Below are 23,596 nucleotides of genomic sequence, written 5' to 3' on the forward strand. Positions count from 1 at the left end.
TTGGGGAGAAAAGCTCTGAGTGTCGGAAATTAAAAAATTGCTTTTTGTGCCTTTACCCAGTCACGGTTTCTACCTTCAGACTTGTGGCCTGACTTAGAGTTCGGCAGATGGGATTACTCCATCACAAATGTGATAAACATTCCGCCCACCACATTACGATTCCATTATATCTTATGGAAATCATAATACGACAGACCGGATATCCATCACATTTGTGACAGAGTAACCCTTCCCCAAACTCTATATCAGGCTCATAGTCTTTGTATCAGACTTAAAATTATCCACCAGGTAAAACATAAAGATATATCTGATGAAGTCACATGTGAATCTCACACCTTTCCTGCAAAGTCCCTCTGATGCTCTGGAAGTGTAGTCAGCCCAACAATTTTCAGTTATAACTTTTCAGAGTTTCCGGATCAGCTCCGTTTGTTCACCATTAAGGCCCCCAGGATCTCAGGGACAGGACCTAGGGTCTGGAAAACATTCCAGCAAGCCACCTGCACAGTCCAGCCCCATTCTAGTTCAGATCGACACTTCAGGAAAAAAGGCCTCTTGCAGGTTGTATTGTCCCCGAGTGTGCCACGTGAACATTTCCAGTAGTGAATTGGATGAGGTCATTGTAAATGCAAAAACCCATAATATCATATTTCTGTGTTTTTTATTAAAATAAGGCTGCACACAAAAGTTTCCGCATATAAAAGGTATATAGAAGTATAGGAATAAGAAGTATATTAGGTGTAGAATACTCGATACACTCCTCTTTATCTAAGTGGAGAAAAAAATATCTACATCTTAATTTGCTGTTTTAAAATCCACTAGTTAACAGCTGGACATACGATATGATTTACTGATGTGCATATACAATGTGCACATCATAAAAGTAATAATGTAAACATCTCTGATGTAGGTCTGTAACTTTGAGGTTATTAAAACGTTTATTGATCTGACGTAGGCAGTAATTAAAACGTTAGAGTGTGTTATATGTAATGCTAAAAGTTAGCCCTTGAACCATTAACCTTTATATTGTTTATGAACTCTGAACATTCCTATTTATTACAGCTGAATGTGGTGAGACGGTCACCGGAAATGAGGGAACACTACTCTCACCAAACTACCCATCAAACTATGAAAATAACCATGAATGCATCTACATCATCCAAACCATTCCTGGGAAGGGAATTCTTCTCAAGGCCAGGAGTTTCCAGCTGCACGAAGGAGATATCCTGAAGGTAACATATGTTAAATCTCTTTATATTTTCAAAACGTCCTTTTATGGGATAATTTATGTTGTTAAGTTGCATTGACATACATGTATAAACTACATAATCAAAAAGCACATGGTTCTGTCCTTAAATTATTCTGTCCTACTGCAACTATCCAGTAATATGTCTCCTAAGGATCATATAAACAAGCATTTGCAATGCAATGGGTCTCGCATCTGCTTGAGTTAGAGTTATTAGCGTTATAAACTCCTAACCCGACTTTTCTTGCCACATAAATTGAAAATTGAAAGTTAAAAACTTTCACATAAGGGAGCAGATTCACACCGCCAGGGCTGCTAAGAGCATCAGCGTGAAGAGACAAACAAAAGGAAAAGAAGTTCACATGCAGTTAAACTTATGGGCAAAAGTGCAATTAGCCATGTAATAGGGGCGATGGCCAAGGCGGTAACAAAACCTCCCCAAGGAGGGACAAAGGTAAACCATTTACCAATGTAATCAAAGGATTTTTGAAGGGCAAGCCAACGAACGAGTGGTATTGATGGGCATGAGATGGCCTTTTTTAAAACCCAGAAACACAACAGCAGTCCTCGGAAAAGCAGTTCATGCGCGCTGCAATGCTCGACCTAAAAATGTGATATTCAGTTCTACAGTGCCCGGGGATGGCCAGCGGAATACGTTTGGCTTGCAGTACTGACATCATTTTAGCAGGCCATCTTGGCTGCCTGTTTCAGGACTGGTTATCTTTCTACATGCACAGAACAGCAGCCATGATGTTAACGTTTGATAGGAGAGCAACGGACATTAATCGACAATATTTAGCGCTAATTTGGCAGTTTTGAGTTATGCGTACGCGCTGCAGACTATTGTGTGGGCCCTTGGTAAAAAGTATTGCTCAGGCACAATGTTATCGTTCTTCCAGTGTAAAGTGTATATTGACACAATTTCATGGACACACTGTTCAAAATAAATCACAGAACCTGAGATAGTACATGTCTGGGCATATAGGTCTTGGCTTGAGGGCTATTTGCTCTGTAGGTGGTTCCAATATTGTGTACTCTCCAGGGTGCCCTTTGTGGGGAGGGAATTAACATACGAGGACCCCAGAAGGAAATGCCTTCAATGACTACACCTCATCATAGTATTTTCTCAATGCCAAAGACGGAGGTGGCACTGCCGACTGTACTGTCATTAACATTAGCTTGGCATGGGCACCCTGGCCATCATTATAAGGCATCCACGGTCCAACTCATTAGTGCACAGTGCAAAAAATAAATCTATAAATCGCGTGACTCCTAATGTCCTGTTCAAAAGACCAAACATACATTCACTTCAGCACTCCGAAAAATGTATTTCTGCGCAGACAATGACAAATGATATCAAATTTCAGATAAACAGAAAATATCAGACGGATAAAAAAACAGCAGGAATATGAACAAATATATCAATAGCTATGCAGAAGAAGTGAAAGTACGTTCAGGGACAATTTTGTTTTACAATTAATAAGTAAAATGGCATTCTTTCATCCTCTGTTAAACTATAGCAGTGCAAAATGTATAAGAACAAATTACTAAAAGTAAGTTATTACATTATTAATAGACACTAATAGAACATTTGTGGAAGAAGTCATAATGTTGCATTCGTTCATGCCCAGTAACTGTAAGTTAAAAAAAAAAAGTGGCCGCAGGCTGCTTTATGTTATTAAAAGTGAAATGACATATTGCAATCATGAGTTAACCTAATTCCAAAGTCTCTTTAGGGAAAGCTAGGATGACTGAATTCCCTTCGAGCTAGTGCAGACTTGATAAACAATGGAAACATATTCAGCTTGAATGCATACATTTGAAAACAGAGTGGCTAAAGCTGTTGATGTTGACATGCGTTCTGTCTCACGGCAATATGTTGTATTATGGTTGACCTCTGGAGCAGTTTGGAAGGGAATACTAGTCTTAAGAACAGCACTTTCTTTTAGACATATTTCGTCTTTTTGTCATTTTTTTTTTCTTTATGATGGGAAGATTGCATCTAACACGGAGACATTATATATAAAATGTAATAACCGCGGATTAGATTCCCAAGCCATTTGAACAGATATGCTCACCCTAGGTGTGCAATCACACTATAATCTTAAATTTTAATTTGAAGCTCTAAAAATCAGAATAAACGCACAAATAACGTAATCTGATGTAAACCTACACCAACATCTGCTGTAATTTATTTTAAAATGGGGGAGACAACAAATTAACAGTAAGACCCGAGCCGGAGCTGAGCCATGGGTTTGGCTCTGATTTTTGAGCCCATGCACGAGCAGAACCCTGAAAATGTTTGTTATATACATCATAGAACAAACGTCACATAATATATGGCAAAGTCGGTTAAAATTTCGAAAAAGTGCAATTGTTTAACATGTTGAAGCTCTGACATTGTTAAGTCACATTATTCTTCTGCAAAAGTGATAAGGATTATAACAGGACCCATCAGTGAACTAAGACGTGAGAAAATTGTCAGGTAACCATCAATGTGGCCCAGATTATTATAGAGCTCATTAGTCTATTGAACCAAACACAATCTATTTTTCTGCAACTGTTGTTCTGAACTCATATTTGAAAGTACATTCATGCATGATGATGAAGAAAATAGAGTTTTGGAGAAAACCCTTTTTGTGTAAGATCACACAGTTAATCAATTTTTTTCTGAATTCACTTTGTGAATATCAGCAAGTAAATGGGTATCTATTTGTCTTTCCTTATGTTAAGGTTTTGTTTTGACCTCACTGCATATTTCTGCAGTTTTTAAATAGCGTGAGCTAGATTGCTTTACATAAACACCAGTTAAATTCATTAGCTATAGGCATGGGAAGATTAGGTGACTTGCCCATAATCACAGGATGTTCATCTGTAGCTGAGACTTGAACCTGGCTCACCAGTTCTAAAGTTGGCAGCTCTGGCCATAAGGCGACAATGTGGGTGGAGGAAAGGAGATGGCAGAAGCCACATGAATGCTCAGCTTGTTGTGGGCTTGTGTTTTCAACAGGACCTTGAGTTGAGTCAGGTTTCAGGCACGAGCCTATGTTGAAGTTTCAGTGGCTCACACATCTCTAAAATGTATATGTGTAACTATGTCTGCTGCAATGGATGGTGATTACAGGGTTGTGTTGCTTTGGACAGGAAATTATCACTAAGGGATTGTCAGAACATTTTCCAAACAACCAAACGCTGTATTTAATCCTCATCCAGGATTGGAGTGGGAGAGCAATATCCTCCAAATTTGAAGTTGGGAAGCAATTGGAAAGCTTTTGATAGGTGTAAAACTACATTCAAAATGTAGCATTGACTAATGGGACTTCATAAAATGTATTGTACCCACTTTTAGATATTGCTGTGCAAAACAAAATTGTGCAATGAATACATTTCAATCCCTTGCATGGACATGTGTTCAGTGTTACTACGCAATACATGGTGGTATACCCCATTTGCACAAGTAACAAAAGTCTGTGGCATTTTATTAATTTCTGGCAAACATCCACCAAATGTTTAAAATCGGTTTTAGTTGAGCTGTTCTGACATGCTCTATTTCAGCAGAATTAAAAATGGCCTGTTAAAAATGATGTCTTTATGCTAATCGAAGAGTCTGATCAAATTGCAGAGATTTCTTTTTTTTTTTTTTAAATTGGTAAGGATTTCGCCTCAAAATTATAGTAAAATATTGTTATTTTAATTATTTTTTGTCTGGCAGTAATTACTATATTTTCAATTTTGGCTTAAATAAAAAAGGATTGCTTGTGATGCGTAATTAATTGGGAAGAGATTTCCCCTACCAAGTAACGGAGAGCCCTCCTTGTTTGACCTAGTATATCTTCAGAGCTTTACTTCCCTGTTTATTAGATCTCAAGATCTTGCTGTACTGTGTTCTTATACAAATCCTGTGGTGCTAATTGTTTAATGCTTTGCCAATCCATAGTTATTCCTTGTGTCACCAGCTTCACAACTTGTGTAAGGTGACGTTACTTTGGTGAGTTTAGTTTTGATTTTATTCTCTTTTGAATTTGGATAATACTTGTTTAAACGCCATACTCTGATTTACCCTATTTCCAACTGAGGGCAACTTAAAGAACTGTTTAGCCAGGATCAAATGGTAGTCGATTCATACTATTGGTTCCAAATCTCGAATTTCTAAAAAAAAAAAAAGACAAATTTGTGAAAAAGTGATTTAAGCAGTGACCAGGGGATGTGTAGGATGCTCAATCAATGGGGTCAGTTCTAATACGACTAGCCAGTCTAAAACAGTTTTGGTTTTGCTTAAATCAATTTGATGTTAGTCACTCAGAACTAGCACAGTTTCAGCTGTTAATTGTAACAAGGGTACAAGCTTACTCAGCTCTCATGAGTTCATGGGGTTTTGTGAATTCAATACAGGCAATTGAATTTCAATTGAAAAAAAACAATAGTTTGATGGTGTTAAATTCAACAGAGTGATGCATACACTCACAGGAAATCTAGGTAAAGTACTATATAATACAAAAATGTTTCCTAGAGTGCCAATAGTAAATGATTTAATTAGATAACTACATTTCACAAAAGACAAATATGGCACCAAAACATTGTAGAACATATTTTTAAACAATTCATAGAGGAAAAGGAAAAAATCAGCATCAAGCTTGAATCTTAATTTTGCAAAGTGAACACTTAGGGCCCGATTATAACATTGGAGGTCTGAGGACTGGCAATACAGTGGTTGCAGTGGTCTAATGTCCACATTACAATGCTGGTGAGCAGACCTGCCAACCTACTGCCATCTCTGCAAGGATCTTTGATCCCGACAGGTTGACTGTGGGTGCAGGTTGTAATCAGCTAAGACGGTGCAGAAAGCAGTGCCGCCCTGCTGATTACAACCTTGTTCTCTGCCAGCCTTTTTATGGCAGTACCATTGCCATGAAAAGGCTGGTGGAGAACAGGTGCAGGGGGTAACAGGGGGGCCCTGAACTGCCTATGCTTGTGGCATGGGTAGTGAAGGGGTCCCCCTTCCCAGCACCCTCGAAATGCACACTGTCTGCTGTGTAGCCAGTGCACACTTTGAGGGTGCTGGCGCCCCCTGCACGCAGAAGCACTGCTGCTGGCTCAATTATGATCTGGCGACAATGCTGCTACCACTTTCCTGTTTGACTGACCAATGGAAACCTCCACCAGTCAGTCCAGTGGTAATGTCTTAATTGGGCTGGTGGGGAGGTCGCCAGCATGGCAGCAACCACCCCATGGGGATTTACTTATAAGTCCTAGTATAGGGTACTCATGGTTACCCAGGACCTGTAAGACAGAGTGTCCTCTCACTGTTGCAGTATTTGTTGTCATTTAAACCAGTGGCAAAGCCATCCTATTCCCTAGCAATTTATGTAATTCTCCCCTAAGGAAGGCCTGGAGAGTTCTATGATGGGGGCTTTATTTTGTTAGGTAAGGCATCTGGTTTATTATATGTCTTAACAGCAACATTTTCAAATTATTGTTTTGCTATGGGTACAGTTGGTAGTCCCATTGGCTAATACAGAGTTACCAGGTGGCATCGCAAACTGGATAACTTCTGACTGGGACTACTAAACTGGGTCATGTAAGATATCAAATTAGTTGTGGCATTAAATGGGACCTGATGCCCAGGTCGAAAGGTACACAACTTTTAGAAAGTTGCCACTAAGTGCTTTGCTCATCTAGCATGCTCACAAAGGCATACACTCACGTACAGCTTTCTGACTGCCTGGTGAGACATGTGCCCCACTCCAGGGCTCAGGAACAAAGGTAGTGCTGCAACATCGAGGTGCCACCTCCTCTGCTAGGATGGCCACTTGGGGAGGTTAGCCCAGAGACACGCTTCAAATGGGAAGCAGCCTTTGATGGGCCCACAGGCCCTACACCCCTGATCAGGATGGCTTTTGTTCCTGTTGAAAGCATGGAGCGGAGGCCAGAGAGTGCAAACCAGCCCACAAACAGTTTTTACCATGGGGGTGTTGTCCTCAGGTAGCCACACCTCTAGAGTGAGCTTCCTTACTCCTCATGACCAAGAAATGGGTTGTGCCGTCTTGAGGGAAACACAAATATGGCATTCTGGGATAGCCAGTTGCCACACATCAATGGAACTTCATCACTAGTAAAAGAGGACCCCAAAGCCCTTTGGGTAGTGACTGTGTAGTCCCCTCAGGTCACTTTTCTGGGATAAATCTGGCACTCCTGGCACATTGACTCTCAGTACTCGTTGGACTTAGGATCAGTGCTTGAAATGGAAAAATTAAAGTGCAGGTACTCTGTGCCAGAGTACCTGCTTGTTTCCGAGAAGTACTGGTACTCTCCAATTAAAAGTATTACGTTTTTCTTGAGATATGCTGGTACTCTCCCTCTCAAAATAAAAAAGTGCCGGTACTCAGTACCGGACAGTACCGGCCCATTTAAAGCACTGCTTAGGATGAGAAAAAGACCACTCTTCACCTTTTGGAAGAGCCCACATCACATCTCTGGTAGCCACCTCAGAATATTGACACTACTGAACATGTCTGCTAGACTCCTGAGTGTGTTATTTGTGACAGGATTCATCACCCAAGAGGAACACCATTTTCAATGAAAGATTTGCATTATGACTGCTGTGTTGTAGAAGAACAAGCACTCAGAGGACTCTGTGGGACCCAGGGATCCATGGATAGAGTTGCTCCTACTCACCTCATGAACTTCACCCCCTTAAACTGCACCGCATCTGGAGAATCCTTGGGCATTTTGAGCCTGCATCCCTCAGCATCAGGACCACTCCATTACTGTCTATGGCGGTTATCCTGTAAAGTTCGGATCTTGCTCTAAAAACGCCCTGGAGGCTAGGTAACTGTCCATAGTATCCTTTCTGGTTCCTTAGAGCTCTGTCCTGCTGGACTTGGTCCCCCAGCTTGGGGCGGTGTTGTTGAACTAACTTTAACATACTTTCCAAATGTTTTCAATATTTTTATTGGCCAGTGCTTGTTTGCAATTAATATAAAAGTTATTTATTATTTATAAAACAGTATCTCCAGAACCCTCTAGTAGATTTTGCTGATTATGGTCTCTAAAAATGTATAAACATCTGCTCTATGTTTATACATTGGTGTCTTGTTTCTTTAATGTTGTGTGACTTTCTTATTCTCTTGTTTGTTGCTGATAAATATTTTACAAACTGTTCATTTGCTAAGCCTTACTGCTCAAAGCCACTTCTACCCAGGGTTGAGTTTAAGGTTAAGTAAACATACCTTACTAGACCTAAGCTGGTATTTGTGAGTGTGCTGCATGGTGGTGCTTCCCCAGCCATTACATGGAGTACATCCAAAGACTCACAAATTAGAATAATAGCCAGTTTTGACATGTTTTGGGGTCAGAGCACATGCACTGGGGCCTGCTTAGCAAAGTCCCAGTGCACAGATTTAAAAAAACAGCATTATTAGTCCAATAACTAGTGGGAAGTCATGCAAAAAAAGCATGTGTTACAAATATAATTTCTGTCACAACGCCACTGGTTGTCAGCAGAGGAAGAACAATATATTTGACAATGTTTAGACCAGCTTTGGGTCTCACAGTTAAGATGTTCCTTTAAATATTGTGTGATGTACGCATAAATATAATGAGAAACGGGCCAAAGTGCAAAAGACAGCACATAATATTGTCTTCAAACCTGGGCTTTCATATACAACTTGGGATAAAATGTGTTTTTTTGATGGCCAAGTGCATTAGAGCAAGTATCTATTGACCACTTTGCCCATATTAGTGTTATAGTTACTCTGTCCCCTGACCTATGACAACTGGTACTTTTCGAGATGTCAAGGTGGAAGTTTGGGAAATCACACATTAAACGGGGGCTAATGTATGCAATTATAAATGGAAACTGATATGGGAGCACTATGCCCAGTAGTGTGTATTATGCTGTGCGTCAAAGTCTTGCGATGATGAAATGGCCATTGTTAAACAATTTGTTTTTTGGACTTGAAACTCTATTAAATTGAATGCCCAAATGTATGAGTATAAAGCTTGAATTGTGTAAGTCAGCAAAAATATTTAATTTGTTTAACCTCAAACCACTAAGCTTCTCTGGTAAGTTTAAATGCCAAAGAATGTGTATTATATGATGAAGTTTGATATATTTTCATTTTTTACAGATTCTATTCAACTTATGTATAAAATAAAATTCTTAGCAGTTTGAATAGAAACGTTGTAAAAGAAGATTGTTCATATCATGTTGTTTTTTTTGTAAGGTCTTTGATGGAAAAGACAGCGTGTCACGACTTCTTGGGGCTTTTAGCAAGAATGAAATGTTGTCGGTGATGTTGAACAGTACTTCAAACCACTTGCGAATAGAATTTAACACCAATGGATCAGAGACAAATCAAGGATTTCACCTAACATATACCAGTAAGTACTTCTCTTCACAAAAAAAAAAAAATGGTCCGTACATTTGCGATGCTCGATGTTGCTTGGGAATTTAAGGGTAAATATCAGTAAGACGAAGAAATACATGCCTTTGTGAACAGTAGAGAATGGGTATTAAAAAAAACAAAAAAAAAACAACAATGAGAATTGTTTATTTCTTGCACACATATGCAAGTAGCTCATTCCACAATGAATTGCTTGCACACCAGTGACACAGAAGTCAGGAGTAGTAACTACACGATGAACAAATATAGTGGTGGAGAACAAAAATATTTCCTGTTTTTTTCAAATATTTTCATACTGTCTCATTAGCACTCAGACATAAGAAGGATATCCAATACTTATCTGCACTATCAGATGTGTAGTACGTGGATAGTACATAGGAACAATCTAATTGTGAACTGAAGGATAGGCACCAAACTTATGAAGATGCAACATATATCCCTGAACAATGTCTCTGTGTAACACATCTCCATGTAGCTGGATATGGAACTACTAAGGCTTTACCACAAAGCACATGAATAAGTCATAAGAAACACATATATGTACAGATCAGTTTGTGCTTATTATAAATATTATCAATATAAGCTCACTTGTGAAGATGTATTATAGCCTCTGCTTGAATTTTGTAAGCTGGAAGGCTACTGGTTTCATGAATATTCATTTGTTCCATTTTCACTTAAAAAAATGAAAGGTTTCAGGGGCTTTATAGTTAGGCTCACATTTTAAACGTACAAAACTATAGAAATTCACCAGTTAAATAGTTACCTCAAGTAACTACAACTCATGCCCTAAGGTAACTATACCTTGCGCCCCCGCCAAGCCACAGCAAACAGCTATGTACTGGGGGTGGCACCCCGGGACATAGCAGGAGCATGGCGGTTCCCAGGGCCATCAGTGGCTCCAAGAAAGGGGCCGCACGGCCCCCCTCCATCGAGGACATAGCCTCAGGGGTGATAGTCTAATGGGGGTCCAAAGGGATCCCCTTTTTTATTTTAAATCCTTGCCTCGAGAGGTTGTGGTCCAGTTGAACTATACAAAATACATCTAACATCATAAGACAGTGAGGAATCTGAGTAGTTGTAGGACCTTGTCCTGGCAAATTATTTTGCAATCAGAGTTAATATTCATAGATGTGGATGTGTTAATTTGCAGTCATGATTTAATTGCTAACTTACGCAAAGTTGGCCATTGACCTCCATGGTTCAGAAAGCTGAAGGTTGTGCTCTTTTGTTGTATTAATGTGACATGCATATTCTGTTTGTGTTTGTTTGCTTGCTTGCATTTCCCTAACAGGTGATCACAAACAAAAGTAAATATCTGCAACGATTGTGCCTTACAGAGGTACTACAGTAGAGGCGTCAATACAATATATGGCTACCAATACAATACTACCTGACATGCCAGAAAGATTACTGATATCCGGGAGAGTCCATGATGGACTTTTCATTGGGTCATGAAGGATAGATAGGGATTGCAAAAAAATGGGACTGTTGGCTAAGGGGGGTAAACCCTACTCAATCAGCAATCAAAAACCTTGTCAGGTTGAAGTCACAAGCAAACCTAAATAAACCTCTGCTTAACCCTCTTGTAGCCTGGCACAAAAGCAGTCAGGATTAACTTATGCAATACTTTAAAAAGTAAAACACAACCCAAGAAACAGCCTACACCAAGAGGTAAAATACTAACCAGAAATATAAACATTGTTTCTCTCTTAAATACTGAAGGTCAGATTTATCATAGTCATGCAAGGTGATACAAGGGCAAAGCAATTCTTAAATCAAATTTCTCAAGCCATTTAAGGACACCATTCATTACCCTGTGTGGTTTAGTAAATTTGGAGTAATGCAAGACAGTGGAGGGCGTTCCATGGGTGGAGTGTTGGTGTTCCCATGCATCTATGTATTCGGTACATTCCCAGGTGTACTAAGCATCATAAACCTGTCAATACATCAACATTTTATACCTTATGGGATAGAGGAGCTCTTTGCAAGTGCATTCTGAAACACACTTAGCAATCGGAAAAAGCTGCTAATCCCACATCACTTTATAAAACTAGAGTAACCTTTTATAAATAATTTGACCCTAAATGACAAAATCCAGGCAGAAGAACCAGAGATATGCAATTTTAAGGATGTAAGTGAATATAGTGCCAAAAAGCACAAAGCATCACTTTTACCCATCTGGTTGTGCGAGACTGGGTGAAAGTCACAAGTTCAGCCCTTCCATGGTAGACCATGGGCTAGATACAGGGACCAGGCTAGTGTCGCTGATAGAGCTGCCTTCACAGTCCAGCACAAAGAGTTCAGTTTACAGTGGAAGGGACCATAAGGACCAAGGAGAGCATTGCAAATTGCCGCTGAAGTAGCATGAGGAGCAGGCGCGATATCCCAGAAGGACTTCACTGTAGCACCACAATCCTGTTGGGCATCACAGATGGGCGTGGCTGGAGCTTTGCGCTGGCCAGTCTCATGCTGCCGGTTACAGTAGCACAAAGAATGGGGTTTTCCGGAACTTGATGATGGTGGGCAGCAAGATCTTAGCTTGAAAGGGACCGTTTGCATTCATGAAGAGTCCAAAAACATCAGAAGAGCTCAACTGGGACGACACCAAGTGTCCAGGACCTGGTGTGAACCACCTGGAAGTCAGGAACTCATTGCCGCAGAGGTCAGCAGGCCACATGAAGGGCCAGTTGCTGGTCCAGGTAGCAGGTCAACAGGGCAGTTGCTGGGATCTTCTGGAGCTTATGTCAAAGTAGCTCAGAACACTTGGTCAGCTGACTGGCTCTTGGGGTCACCTCAGTCCGGGATGAAGGGTGTAGGTCCAGTCTTTTTTCTCTTCAAGTAGGACAGCAGAGGTGCAGGGCCACAGATTAGCTGTCCTTCTGGCTGTAAAGCAGAACAGCTGTACTTCATCTGTTGCATCCATAGGACCAGGACTGTACTCAGGAGTTGGAGGTCTGAGGTCCAATATTTGCACTTGGTGCTCACCTTGAGGCTGGAGACATTTCTAAAGGCTCCCCACCCAGAGGTGTCAGGCATCCCATACCTCCCTGTCCTCAGTGTGTCTGGGGATATAAAGATTAGTGACAAACCCCTAATGAGAGTTCTCAAGCAAACCCTTTATGGTGTGCAAGAGTGGTAGGAAACAGCTTCTCCCCTTCATCAAACCAGGGATAGGCCATCCTGCTAACACCTATGACCCTTTGTCTCACTTCTGGGAGTAATACACAAAGCCTAACTGCCAGCTATGCCTACTTAAATGAACAATGCACAAGTTGAAGGCACCAAATGGTTGGGACAAGAAAATCCCAACTTTTCAACGTTTTCAGATTTGTTCTAAAACCCTAACTTTAACATTAAAGAAGGCTTTTATTTACAATTCTTTAGACACAAAATTTGGCCTTTCTTCTGGCTCTCAATTCAAAATTATCACTTATTAAATGTATTAAGGTAACCCACTGTTATCCTATGGAAAAGGTAGGCCTTGCAGTAGTGAACAAAGAATGTAAAGATTTTTCACTACTAAGACATGTAAGTCAAAAGTACATGTTCAACTTTTTAATTAGGGTGTTTTCTCCCCTCTGGGCCGTTCTGGGCCTAACCTAGTGGGTGACATATTTGTATTAAAAAGGAAAATTTGTGACGGGCAAAAGGTTTAATGCCTGGTTGAAATGTCAGTTTAAAACTTCTCACTCAGACTGAGGTGGCATGCCTGGAACATATTTGAAAACGTGACTTTAAGTGAATGGTACAATAAATGCTACAGGCCTACTAATAGCATTTAATTTCCAGGTCCTCTGTACATGTAGTACCATTGCACTAGAGACTTTCAAGTAAATAAATGTGCCAATTGAGTATTAGTCAACTTTGCAATGTTTAGGATGATAGCACAAGTACTTTAGCACTTGTCAGCACAAATACATTACCTGAAAAAAATAGGAGGTGTGAAGACAAAAAGTTTGGGGGAAGGAGAAAAAAGGTTGACAGGTCCAAAAAGGTATACAACAGGGTTGTGATCGAGACATGAGTATCAATGGGACATGCTGAGACTGGATGTGAAAACTACTGGAAAGAAAGCGAAAAGATGGACTTAGGAATGACTCTCCGAAACAAAATGAAGAAAGAAAGCACGACCTAGGATGAGCCTTGTAACACATTAGTCCTTGTATTCTGTAATTTAGTGAAAGTATGTTGTAAACATACCTTGTGTGTGCCATGTACTGCTGTGGGGGTGATGATCATGATGCAATAACTGGCATTGAGACGGGGAACAGCCATGTGCATGGTAAATGATAGTTTGGAGTAGATAACCTGGGCTAGTTCCCAAACATGTGCTCATATGTGCATTGACTTATGCATAACCATCTCAGAGTACGCTGCATGTTTCTTTGTCCTGCTCACCAATATGACATGCAAACTTGGATTTGTCAAAGAGTCATTCAGAGACCACCTTCATGAAGCATGTGAGCAGATGTCTATGAAGAACATCCATACATTTGCATCTCCAAGTTGTCCCAAAATCTCCAAAGTCAGGAAAATATTTCATGATTTTACTTTGAGTAAATATTACTGAAAATTTTAGACATGGTCTGGTATAGTTCTGGACTGTAAAAGCCATGCCCTAAGTGGCTTTAAAGTGGCTCTGATGGGACATAACAAATGGTGAACTCTGTGTTTTATTATACTTAATAAAATAAATTTGCAGAAAGAATTTTACTATTTTGTTAGCTAAGATAGAATAGGGTGAAAACATCAAGTGACTTTTCTACTTTTTTACATTTCTTGCAGAGTTTGCATTCCATAAAAATATATGGCATGACTTGCAAACACCCTATGGGGGTGATTTTTTCCGCCAAGGTACCGCCGCCAAATGACCGCACCGCGGTCAAAAGACCGCGGCGGCCATTCAAACATTTCCTCTGGGCCGGCGGGCGCTCTCCAAAAGAGCGCCCGCCAGCCCAGAGGAAATGCCCCTGCAACGAGGACGCCGGCTCAGAATTGAGCCGGCGTAGTTGCAGGGGTGCGACGGGTGCAGTTGCACCCGTCGCGTATTTCAGTGTCTGCAAAGCAGACACTGAAATACTTTTTGGGGCCCTCTTACGGGGGCCCCTGCAGTGCCCATGCCATTGGCATGGGCACTGCAGGGGCCCCCAGGGGCCCCGCGACACCCCCTACCGCCATCCTGTTCATGGCGGGTTTCCCGCCATGAACAGGATGGCGGTAGGGGGTGTCTGAATCCTCATGGCGGCGGAGCGCACTCCGCCGCCATGGAGGATTCACTGGGGCAGCGGTAAACCGGCGGGAGACCGCCGGTTTACCCTTTCTGACCGCGGCTGAACCGCCGCGGTCAGAATGCCCTCGGGAGCACCGCCAGCCTGTTGGCGGTGCTCCCGTGGTCGGTGACCCTGGCGGTCACCGGCCGCCAGGGTCAGAATGACCCCCTATATTTCCTAAAAAAACTGTTATTAACAGCAGGCTTAAGACTCAGTGTACGTACCTCCTGTCCATGCTCTTCCAATCTATAATCAAATTATAGGAGATTGAAAAAACATAAACACTGATGTAGTGATTTTGCTAGCTCACTCGTAGCTTTTGATGCAAAGATATGGTGTGCACTTATTCCATGTGTCAGTAAGAAATGGGGTTTCATCGATTTTATTCTATATGAGGATCAAATATGTGTGACCACTCGATGTACTACAAGATAAATAAAATATTATTAAAGTTCAGGATTTTTCTGGTAAATCGGATAGCTTGGGGTGGTCAGTATGCCCACAATAATGATCTTATTTTGGGGGGAAGTGGTTGTGGGCCTACAGTACAATAAAAATGGAAATCTCCATTGAAATGCTGGCGTTTGGGGAGGTTTCATATATATTATTTGTCATTTCTAAACTTTAATACTAGTAATGTTCAATGATAAAGTGATATATAGATCAAGCGACAAAGGTATTTGCACACCTGAGCAAAGGCATAGCCTACAACAGCCTACCATGCAAACCTTGGTAAAACTTCTTTATGTTGATCACTGCTGCAGTCTTAGGCTTATAAACTCACCTTAGCCCACTTTCCCTAGAAGTTTGGCTATTAATGAATGGGATCAATATGCTTAATGGCTCAAGGATTTTAGGTGATTTGTTTTCTTAAAAGAACTTTATAAAGTGGCCTTGTGCAGATATGTGTGTAGACCTTTTCTGAAATGTGTCATTTCTGTCACCCTTTATTGTAGGCATGGTAAACATCTGCACCATTTTGCAAAGGACTTGCAATGCCCCTGAGCTTGTTAGCCAGCATTTAGCTATTTGAATGGACAGGCTATTTTTAATATTGTACTGTATTAACTAGATGTTTGCAACAGAATTAGACTTCATGTTTGAAATCTATTGTGAGACAAAAAGAAACCAACAAATGTGAAAATAAATGTTATTGAATCTATTCAAAATACTATTGTTCAGAATATAAGGATTATGCATCATGAGGTTTGCATTACATTGCCACAAGCAGAATGACTTGCAATATATTTTGTATTTAATCAAATGGGAAGGACCAAAGGAGGCTACCATTCATGGGAAGATGCACAATGTACAGAAGCTGAATATTGGCTTCAAAATATTGAGTGACCATAAGATCATGGTACAAATAATAAGACTATAACAATATTTATGGTAACAAAATTGTTTGTGTTTTTTCTAAACTGTCTCTCTATTTAAAGTGGTGTATCTTGTTATTTTTGTGAAATGGTTTATTATTTACAAATCAAAATTGATTTTTTATTTTTTATAATATCATTTTGAATACATGCTGTTTCAGGTTGTTGGAATATTGAGGTATTGGGTGGGGAGTTTTATTTAAAATGTTATTTATTACTGCTTTAAATTAATGTATTGGCGATTATTCAGATATTAAATCATTTTCTAGCTATCTTATCAATTAGGTTTTTTTCCGATTGAGGGGTTTATTGGTGAATTGTGAGAGGAGTGCTAAATTCATATTATGTATTAATAGTTTAATAATCATTTATTTAGTGGTACTTAGTTGCGTATTTAATTTTTTTCAGTTAGACTTTTTTTGAAGCTCTGGGTTTATTGGGGAATTTCATAGGTGTGTTTTGGAAGGAATGTTAATAAATTGGTGACTTTATTATTTATTACCACATTTATGAATTATTGTTTTTTTACTTGTTTGATAATTTTAAACTATAGTATAAATGTATTTTTAATTTCCTTTTAGCTTTTGGGATTTGGAGGGTTATGTTTTATATAAAATATAATCTTATAGCAATTGATTATTACATGCTATATCTTATTGTTTATCATTTTCATGTGTATGATTTTTTGTGGGTTTTAGGTAGCTAAAGACTTATATAACATATGTTAAAAAATATATATTTAATTATAATTGGATTTTCAATTTTGTTTAATCTCTGGTTCTATATGATTTTGTTTTTTAACAAGTGGATCTCAGAATTTGTTAGGTATTATGTAAAGATATGTAAACATATAGTATTTAATTTTTTAGAATTGATTACCTTACCATTTATCAATATTAGTTTTAAATGGTTTTTATTTGAATTAATTAAATTAATAAAAACAATTGTAATATAGCATTTATTTTATGAAGATATATATATATATATATATATATATATATATATATATATATATATATATATATATATATATATATCTTCGTTTGGATATCCTGAATTATCTCAAATATATATGTTTTGCCCTATATTTGTTGGGACCAGAGTTGGACTAGTTAATCTAACCCACTAACTACCAACAACTACACTTTAACCAATGTTGTTGGGATTTTAGTTAAAATATTAAGTCTGACCCCTCCCTTAATCTATGCATTTCCCACAATATTTTTTGAAACAGAGTTTGAACAGTCAATTTGCCACCTGCAATATGTTCACTTTCCCCAGAGTTGTTTGTACTGCGGTTAAATTAGTAGATATGAGCACCCTTTATAAAAAAATATGCAGTTTCTTCAGTGTTGCTTGGTTTGGATCTAGAGTTGTAATTTTGACCCTGCTCACATATATGCTCTTTCCCCCCACTGTTGATGATTCCAAGGTTAGAATAATAATTCTGCTAATATATGCATTTTCCAAAACAATTTCCCCAATGTTGCTGGAGTTAGAATAAAATATCCCCCACGCAATATACGTATTTTTCAGAGTAGTTATGGGACAGGAGTCAGAATCATAAATCTTGGTCCAGTGTTTTTTCTCTTATAAGAGTTATATTAGCAAACATTGTCCTTGCAAAGAAAACCAATGTTCATTTGTCAATGTTTTTAGAATTGTAATTAATGATATGTTAAAAGTTTTCTAAAGCACATTATATACCAGGAGGCGTCTTGGCACTAGGCTGATGAGCAGAATGGATGAGAACTATTTTAAGCAGATCTTAATAGCCAAGTCTTTAATTGTTTGCAAAATTGTAATAGATTAGGAGCATTCTTGATGTCCAGAGGCAAGGTGTTCCAAGATTTTGCAGCCCCGAGAAATAAGCTCTGGCCTCCCCAAGTGGCCCGTTTGAACTTTGGGACAACAACGAGTTTAGCTTTCATGGATCTGAGTGATCCCCCAGAAGAATACAAGGTTAGGCCAGGCCGTAGAAACTCCGGGCCCATATTGAGGAGGGCCATGGTGATGCAGAGTGATTTGAATGTGATTCTTTGGTGTATAGGTAACCAATGATGCTTTTTAATATCCTTTGATAACAAACAATATTTGGGAAGCATCAAAAGGACCCTGGCAGCTGCATTCTGCAGCATTTGGAGTTTGTTCAGAGTATATTGATGAGCATTTAGGAAAAGACTGTTGCAATAATTTAATCTGGCCAGTATTAGTGTAGTGATCAGCATCTGCTGAAGATAGGAAGGGATGTAACAACATTTTTTTTCAACATTTTAAGCATTGGAAAAATGGAGGAGGCTGAGTCACTGGCTTGGTGCTGAAAGCTGATTTTATCATCAATAATGAAGCCTAAATTGTGAGCGTTTTTCACCAGGGTGGGGAGGGGGCCCATATTGGAGGGCCAAAAGGCAGAGGACCAGATGGATAGATGGGGACCGATTACAATGACCTCGGTTTTATCTGAATTAAACGTCAGACTATTGTTTCCCATCCAATAATCAATCGCCTGCATGCAGTCACAAAGCTTGGGGCCGAGGCTATTGCTGTCTTTGACTAAGGTGACCACAATCTGGGTATCATTGATGTATGAGGTTAATGAAAAACCAAATGAATGCACCAGATTATCCAGTGGGGCACATACACATTGAATAGAGTGGGGCTCAGCGAGGAGCTCTGTGGGTCCACGCATGGTGAAGAAAACGAGGAGAAAGTAAATGTATCTAATATTACTGTGTGTGCTAACCTCTGCAGAAATTATTTGGTCAAATTCAAGGTAAGGTCACGGACACCAATATTAGCCAAGTGGTCGAGTAACCTAAGATAGCAGACAGTGTCAAAAGCCGTTGAGAGGTCTAGAGGGCGGAGCAGCGCACTCTTCCCTTGATCTAATATTGCTCGCAGATCCTCTGTGCCTTTTACTAATGCTGTTTCAGCACTATGTTCGCAGCGGAAACCAAATTGAGTTGGGTCAAAAAGCTTGTTTTCCTGAACAAATCTCTTAAGCTGCATGTTCATAATGTTCTCCACTATCTTAGGTGGTAGAGGTAAGCAAGAGATCGGATAGTAATTATTTGGAGTGGCTGGATCAGGAGAACTCTTTTTCAACAATGAGAGCACTGAGGCCTTCTTCCAGGCGGAAGGAAAACTTCGCTTTGAAACATCAGTGCAAAGATAATGGACAAGGGTCCAACTACTATTTCAGAAACAAGTGTTTAGAATTTAGGGCAGACATGGGTTGAAGGGGGAGCCCAAAGAGACAGTGCTGACAAGCCTAAGAACCTCTTCAAATGAGGTAGGTAGAAAGTGGAGGAAGTTGTGCAGAGACTGTGAGTGAAGGATTTTGTCCCAATCTTCGACAGATTGTAAAAGTGAAGTGCCTGATAGGCTGTTGTACATTTTTTCAACCTTACTCTTAACGAAGACAGGGTGTTGCAAAATTATTGAGTCTTGGGGCCTGCTTTAGAAGGTAGACTCTTAGAGAGCATAGTAACTGTCTGAAACAGCTCTCATGTAGAGATTTTTGCCTCAAGAATTTGGTTTGTGAAGTAGGAGATCATTTTGGCGATAATAAGCAATTTGTATTTAACTAAGCATCCTCTGGGTCATACTTAGACCTCCAGCATCTCTCATGTCTGCAACAGAATTGTTTCAAAGCTCTGAGTTCCGGGGAAAACCATGGAGCTGATTTATGGAACCGATTGTGAGAGGGTCTAGCAACTGAAACGTTTGAGTCTACAGCCGCTGAGAGCCAGGTGGTATACTTCACAGCAGTCAGCTCAGGGCTGGCATCAAAAGATGGAAAGGAATGATTCAGGGATGAAAAAAAGAACTGGTCTGGATCTTATGCCAAGCATAGGAGGTGGAGGCAGGTATCGCTTCCCTGCAGGGGAGGCTTCCTCGTTTCAGAGAGATATTAAATAGGACTACATTGTGATCAGATCTGGCGGAAGGTTTGACTGTGATATTACCTAAGGAAGGGTTGCTAGAAAAGATACCATCAAGTGTATGACCTGCTTGATGAATAGCAACAGAGACCGTTTGAAGGAGACCAAAGCCCTCTAAGGTCTGATGGAGACCTGCTGTGGCTGAGTCCAAGGTGTCCTTAAGGTGAAATCTGAACCTAACCTCTGAGATTCTAAGAGACCGACCATTCCCTTTATAAAAGGGGCCCTGGGGCCTGGAAGGCAGTAGATTAGCTTGCTGTTAAAGGACTGTTTACTGGTAAGTAAAAACAAAAATGAGAGGGCTTCACACTGCTGAGCCAGTCCAGGACAGAATTTGGCTTTTATCTGAAAATAACTGCTATGTCGCTGCCATGCTTTCCTTCTCTATTGTGTCTTTCCATAGAAAGGCCCTCCTTGGAAGCAAAAGACAAGTCAGGGTTACAAGCTTTATTTGCCCAGGTCTAGGTTATAAATGCTAGATTAACTTTACGGGACTCCAAGAACAGCAAAACTTAAGTGTTGTGCTTGACTAAGGATCTGGCATTAATGAGAGCACCAGAGATATAGAGCATATGGGTGCTTCCAGACTTGTTGTTGCAGGAGGGGGTCGTGTTGCAGTGTTTGTCAGTAGCCCTAGATTAAATATATGTCAAGAGTTATGCCGCACTCACGGTTACAGCATTTAAACATCGTATTAGGGGTACCTTGAGCAAGATTGAGAAGGGGACCCAGGATGGACTTACCCTTGTTGAATGAGAGCAGTTTCTGGTGTGATACTGAGTGTGGGGCCAATTCTGGGTCAGGCCCGCCAGAGGAATTGGTGCTTGGCGCAGACCAGACGCAGACAGGCTTGCCTTTTGCGTGCCTTCAGCGCGCCAACGGTGCACCAGCTGCATGGACGCGCGTTAGGAGCTCTGAAATAGCCTTCCATATACTGTATGTTTTTCAATAGTTCCTAGTGTTTTCATTGTTGCTCTTTTGATATATTTTGTTCTATGTTTGTTAAATTATGTAAAAGACTACAGAAACATAGTAAATTAATTTAAATATATTTTGTAATTGCAAGAAAACTGAAGTGGTCATTCCCACTTTGGCAGTATTTTCCTTAGACCGCCGAAGCCGTGGGAGCCAGAAGACCATCAGTGCTGGCAGTCTTCCGACTGCCATAATACGAGTACTGAAGGATTTCTGCTGCAATTTGAGCTGAAATCTTCCAGTAGTCGTGCTGGCGGTCGGAGGTGCAGAGGCGGTTCCACCATCGGCCCCTCCGTACCAAAAGGACTTGGCCAGCCATATTACGACCTGTAATATGGCCTGGCGGGGTCCTGATGGTGGGTCGCTGCTGGTGGTGGGAGTGCCTGGTCCCATCCCCTCAGGGAGGAGCACCTCGTCAGACAAGGTAAGTGTCCTTTGCAAGGGGAGCAGGTGGGGTGTGTGAATAGATGTGTGTGTGTGTGTAAGCGTGTCATGAAGGGAGGGTGGGAAGGGAGTGTCTGTGCATGCTTGTGTGAGTGGGGTTGTTGTGCGTGTATGGATTTGGGGGTGTTGAATGTGTGTGTGTGTTGGTGAGTGTAAGGCTGTTGAGAGTGAGTGAGTGTCAGGGTGTTGCATGTCTCTGGGTGCGTGCGTGTATTCAAGGGGGTGGGGGTAAGTACAGGGATAAGGAGGGGTGGCGGGTCACTACTAGGAGCAGGGAGGTCACTACTGGGAGCAGGGAGGTCACTACTGGGAGCAGGGGGGTGAGGAGGGTTACTGGGTGTTTGGGGAGGTAGGGGTGGGAATGTTGTAAGGGAAAGGGGGCTCTTGGGTAGGTGGGGGGTGGGGGAGTTATCTACTGGCGACTGGAATCCAAATTCCTGTTGCTAGTAGCCTTTCCACCAGGGATTTCATGGTGGTGCTACTCCCACGAAATCCCTGGCAGAAAGGGGACTTGTGATGCCACCAGCAGTATTGAGTGGACCGCCGGGTCAGAGAAGCTCATCTCCAGCCCTGCGGGTCCAACCACCCTGGCAGTAGGAACGGGTAAGTGGCAGTTTGGCACAGGCCAAACCGCCACACTCATAAACACTTGGTCTTCACTGCTGGCCGGTCGACGGTGAAGACCACCACCGGGGCCCCGGTGGTCATAGACCTCTAGGGTCGGAATGACCAGCTGAGTGTTTTGAGATTTTATTATTTACATTTGATCTTTACGAATAATTATACATTTGTATTGTGCTACTTCAATCTATCATTTTGTACTTGTAATAGCATTAATACTGTAAGAGTTATTACACTTATGGTAGAACTAAGTAATATTTTTATACCTTTTTTTTACATTTATTTTCAGGAAATATTGTTTTTATTTCTTAGATTGCAGTAGACCTTTATGTTTTTCTTGGTAGAACACTTTATATAGCATGTATTTTGTTAAACATACACTTAACTTGTTTTAATTAGTAATATTTAGGAATAACTAATTAACATTATTTTACAATGATATTGGACCACTATTTTTAAGTAAATACTTTTACATTTTAGTTTTTAATTTAACATACTATGGGCCTCATTTATAGGGATAGTTGATCGACAGCTGACCTGCCAACCTCGTGAAGAGAAGACCACCGGTGCAGAGCTGGGGTCTCCCCCCCGGGCTCATTACAAGGTTTCTACGGGGCTGACTGGAGGAAACCACTGAAATCAAAGGTTTCCACTGGTCAGCACAGTGGAAACTATGTAGCGGCATATGAGGAGCCGAGCCCAATGTCGTCACAAAGAGGTTGCCCGCAGACAGTGTGCATTCCAAGGGTGTTGGGCAGGAGTGCCCTGTTGTGGACAGGGGCCCTGCTATGGCCCCCTCACTGTTTTTCTGCCAGATTTTTCATGGCGTGCCCCCGCCGTGAAAATGCTGGTGAAAACTGGACTCTCGATAAGCGCAGTGGCGCTGAACTCAACACCACCATGGCTCACCATGACTCCTACCATTGTTGGGACCCATGTTTCGGGCGGGGAAGGCAGTCTCCTGGTGGTCCGACGGCCAGGTTCACATTGTGACAGTCAGACTGCCTGGAGTACAGCAGTCCGACTGCCACCACGGTTTTGTCTGTCCTCGGGCAGCTGCAATTGGATGTCATAATTAGGCCCTATATTTTTCTATTTACTTGTTTGGTTGTAGATATTTTTGAATCAATAGTTTGGTCATCCACCTTTTAAGTATATTTACTCGATATTTTGATCAGAATTATTATGACGTCAATATAAGCACAGGTCGATATTCTTTCAGTTGATATGTAGTACTAATATCATTGCTATCATTGCAAAAGAGATTGATAGAACAACTACGTTTGATACTCCTCTGACTATATAAATGCACAGTTCA

At 40.7% G+C, this 23,596-nt stretch overlaps 1 protein-coding gene across 1 annotated transcript in view; it reads left to right on the top strand.

The window, feature by feature from the left end:
• The window catches only part of CSMD1 (CUB and Sushi multiple domains 1), a 5,088,256-nt gene that overhangs the window by 3,086,701 nt on the left and 1,977,959 nt on the right, over nt 1–23,596 (top strand). The window contains exons 22-23 of the mRNA XM_069235813.1: nt 1,060–1,229; nt 9,469–9,625. Of these exons, the coding sequence (XP_069091914.1) occupies nt 1,060–1,229; nt 9,469–9,625 (327 nt within the window). The remainder of the gene's footprint in view (nt 1–1,059; nt 1,230–9,468; nt 9,626–23,596) is intronic.

Source organism: Pleurodeles waltl, chromosome 5 (assembly GCF_031143425.1).
Source record: "Pleurodeles waltl isolate 20211129_DDA chromosome 5, aPleWal1.hap1.20221129, whole genome shotgun sequence".
Taxonomy (NCBI): Eukaryota; Metazoa; Chordata; class Amphibia; order Caudata; family Salamandridae; genus Pleurodeles; species Pleurodeles waltl.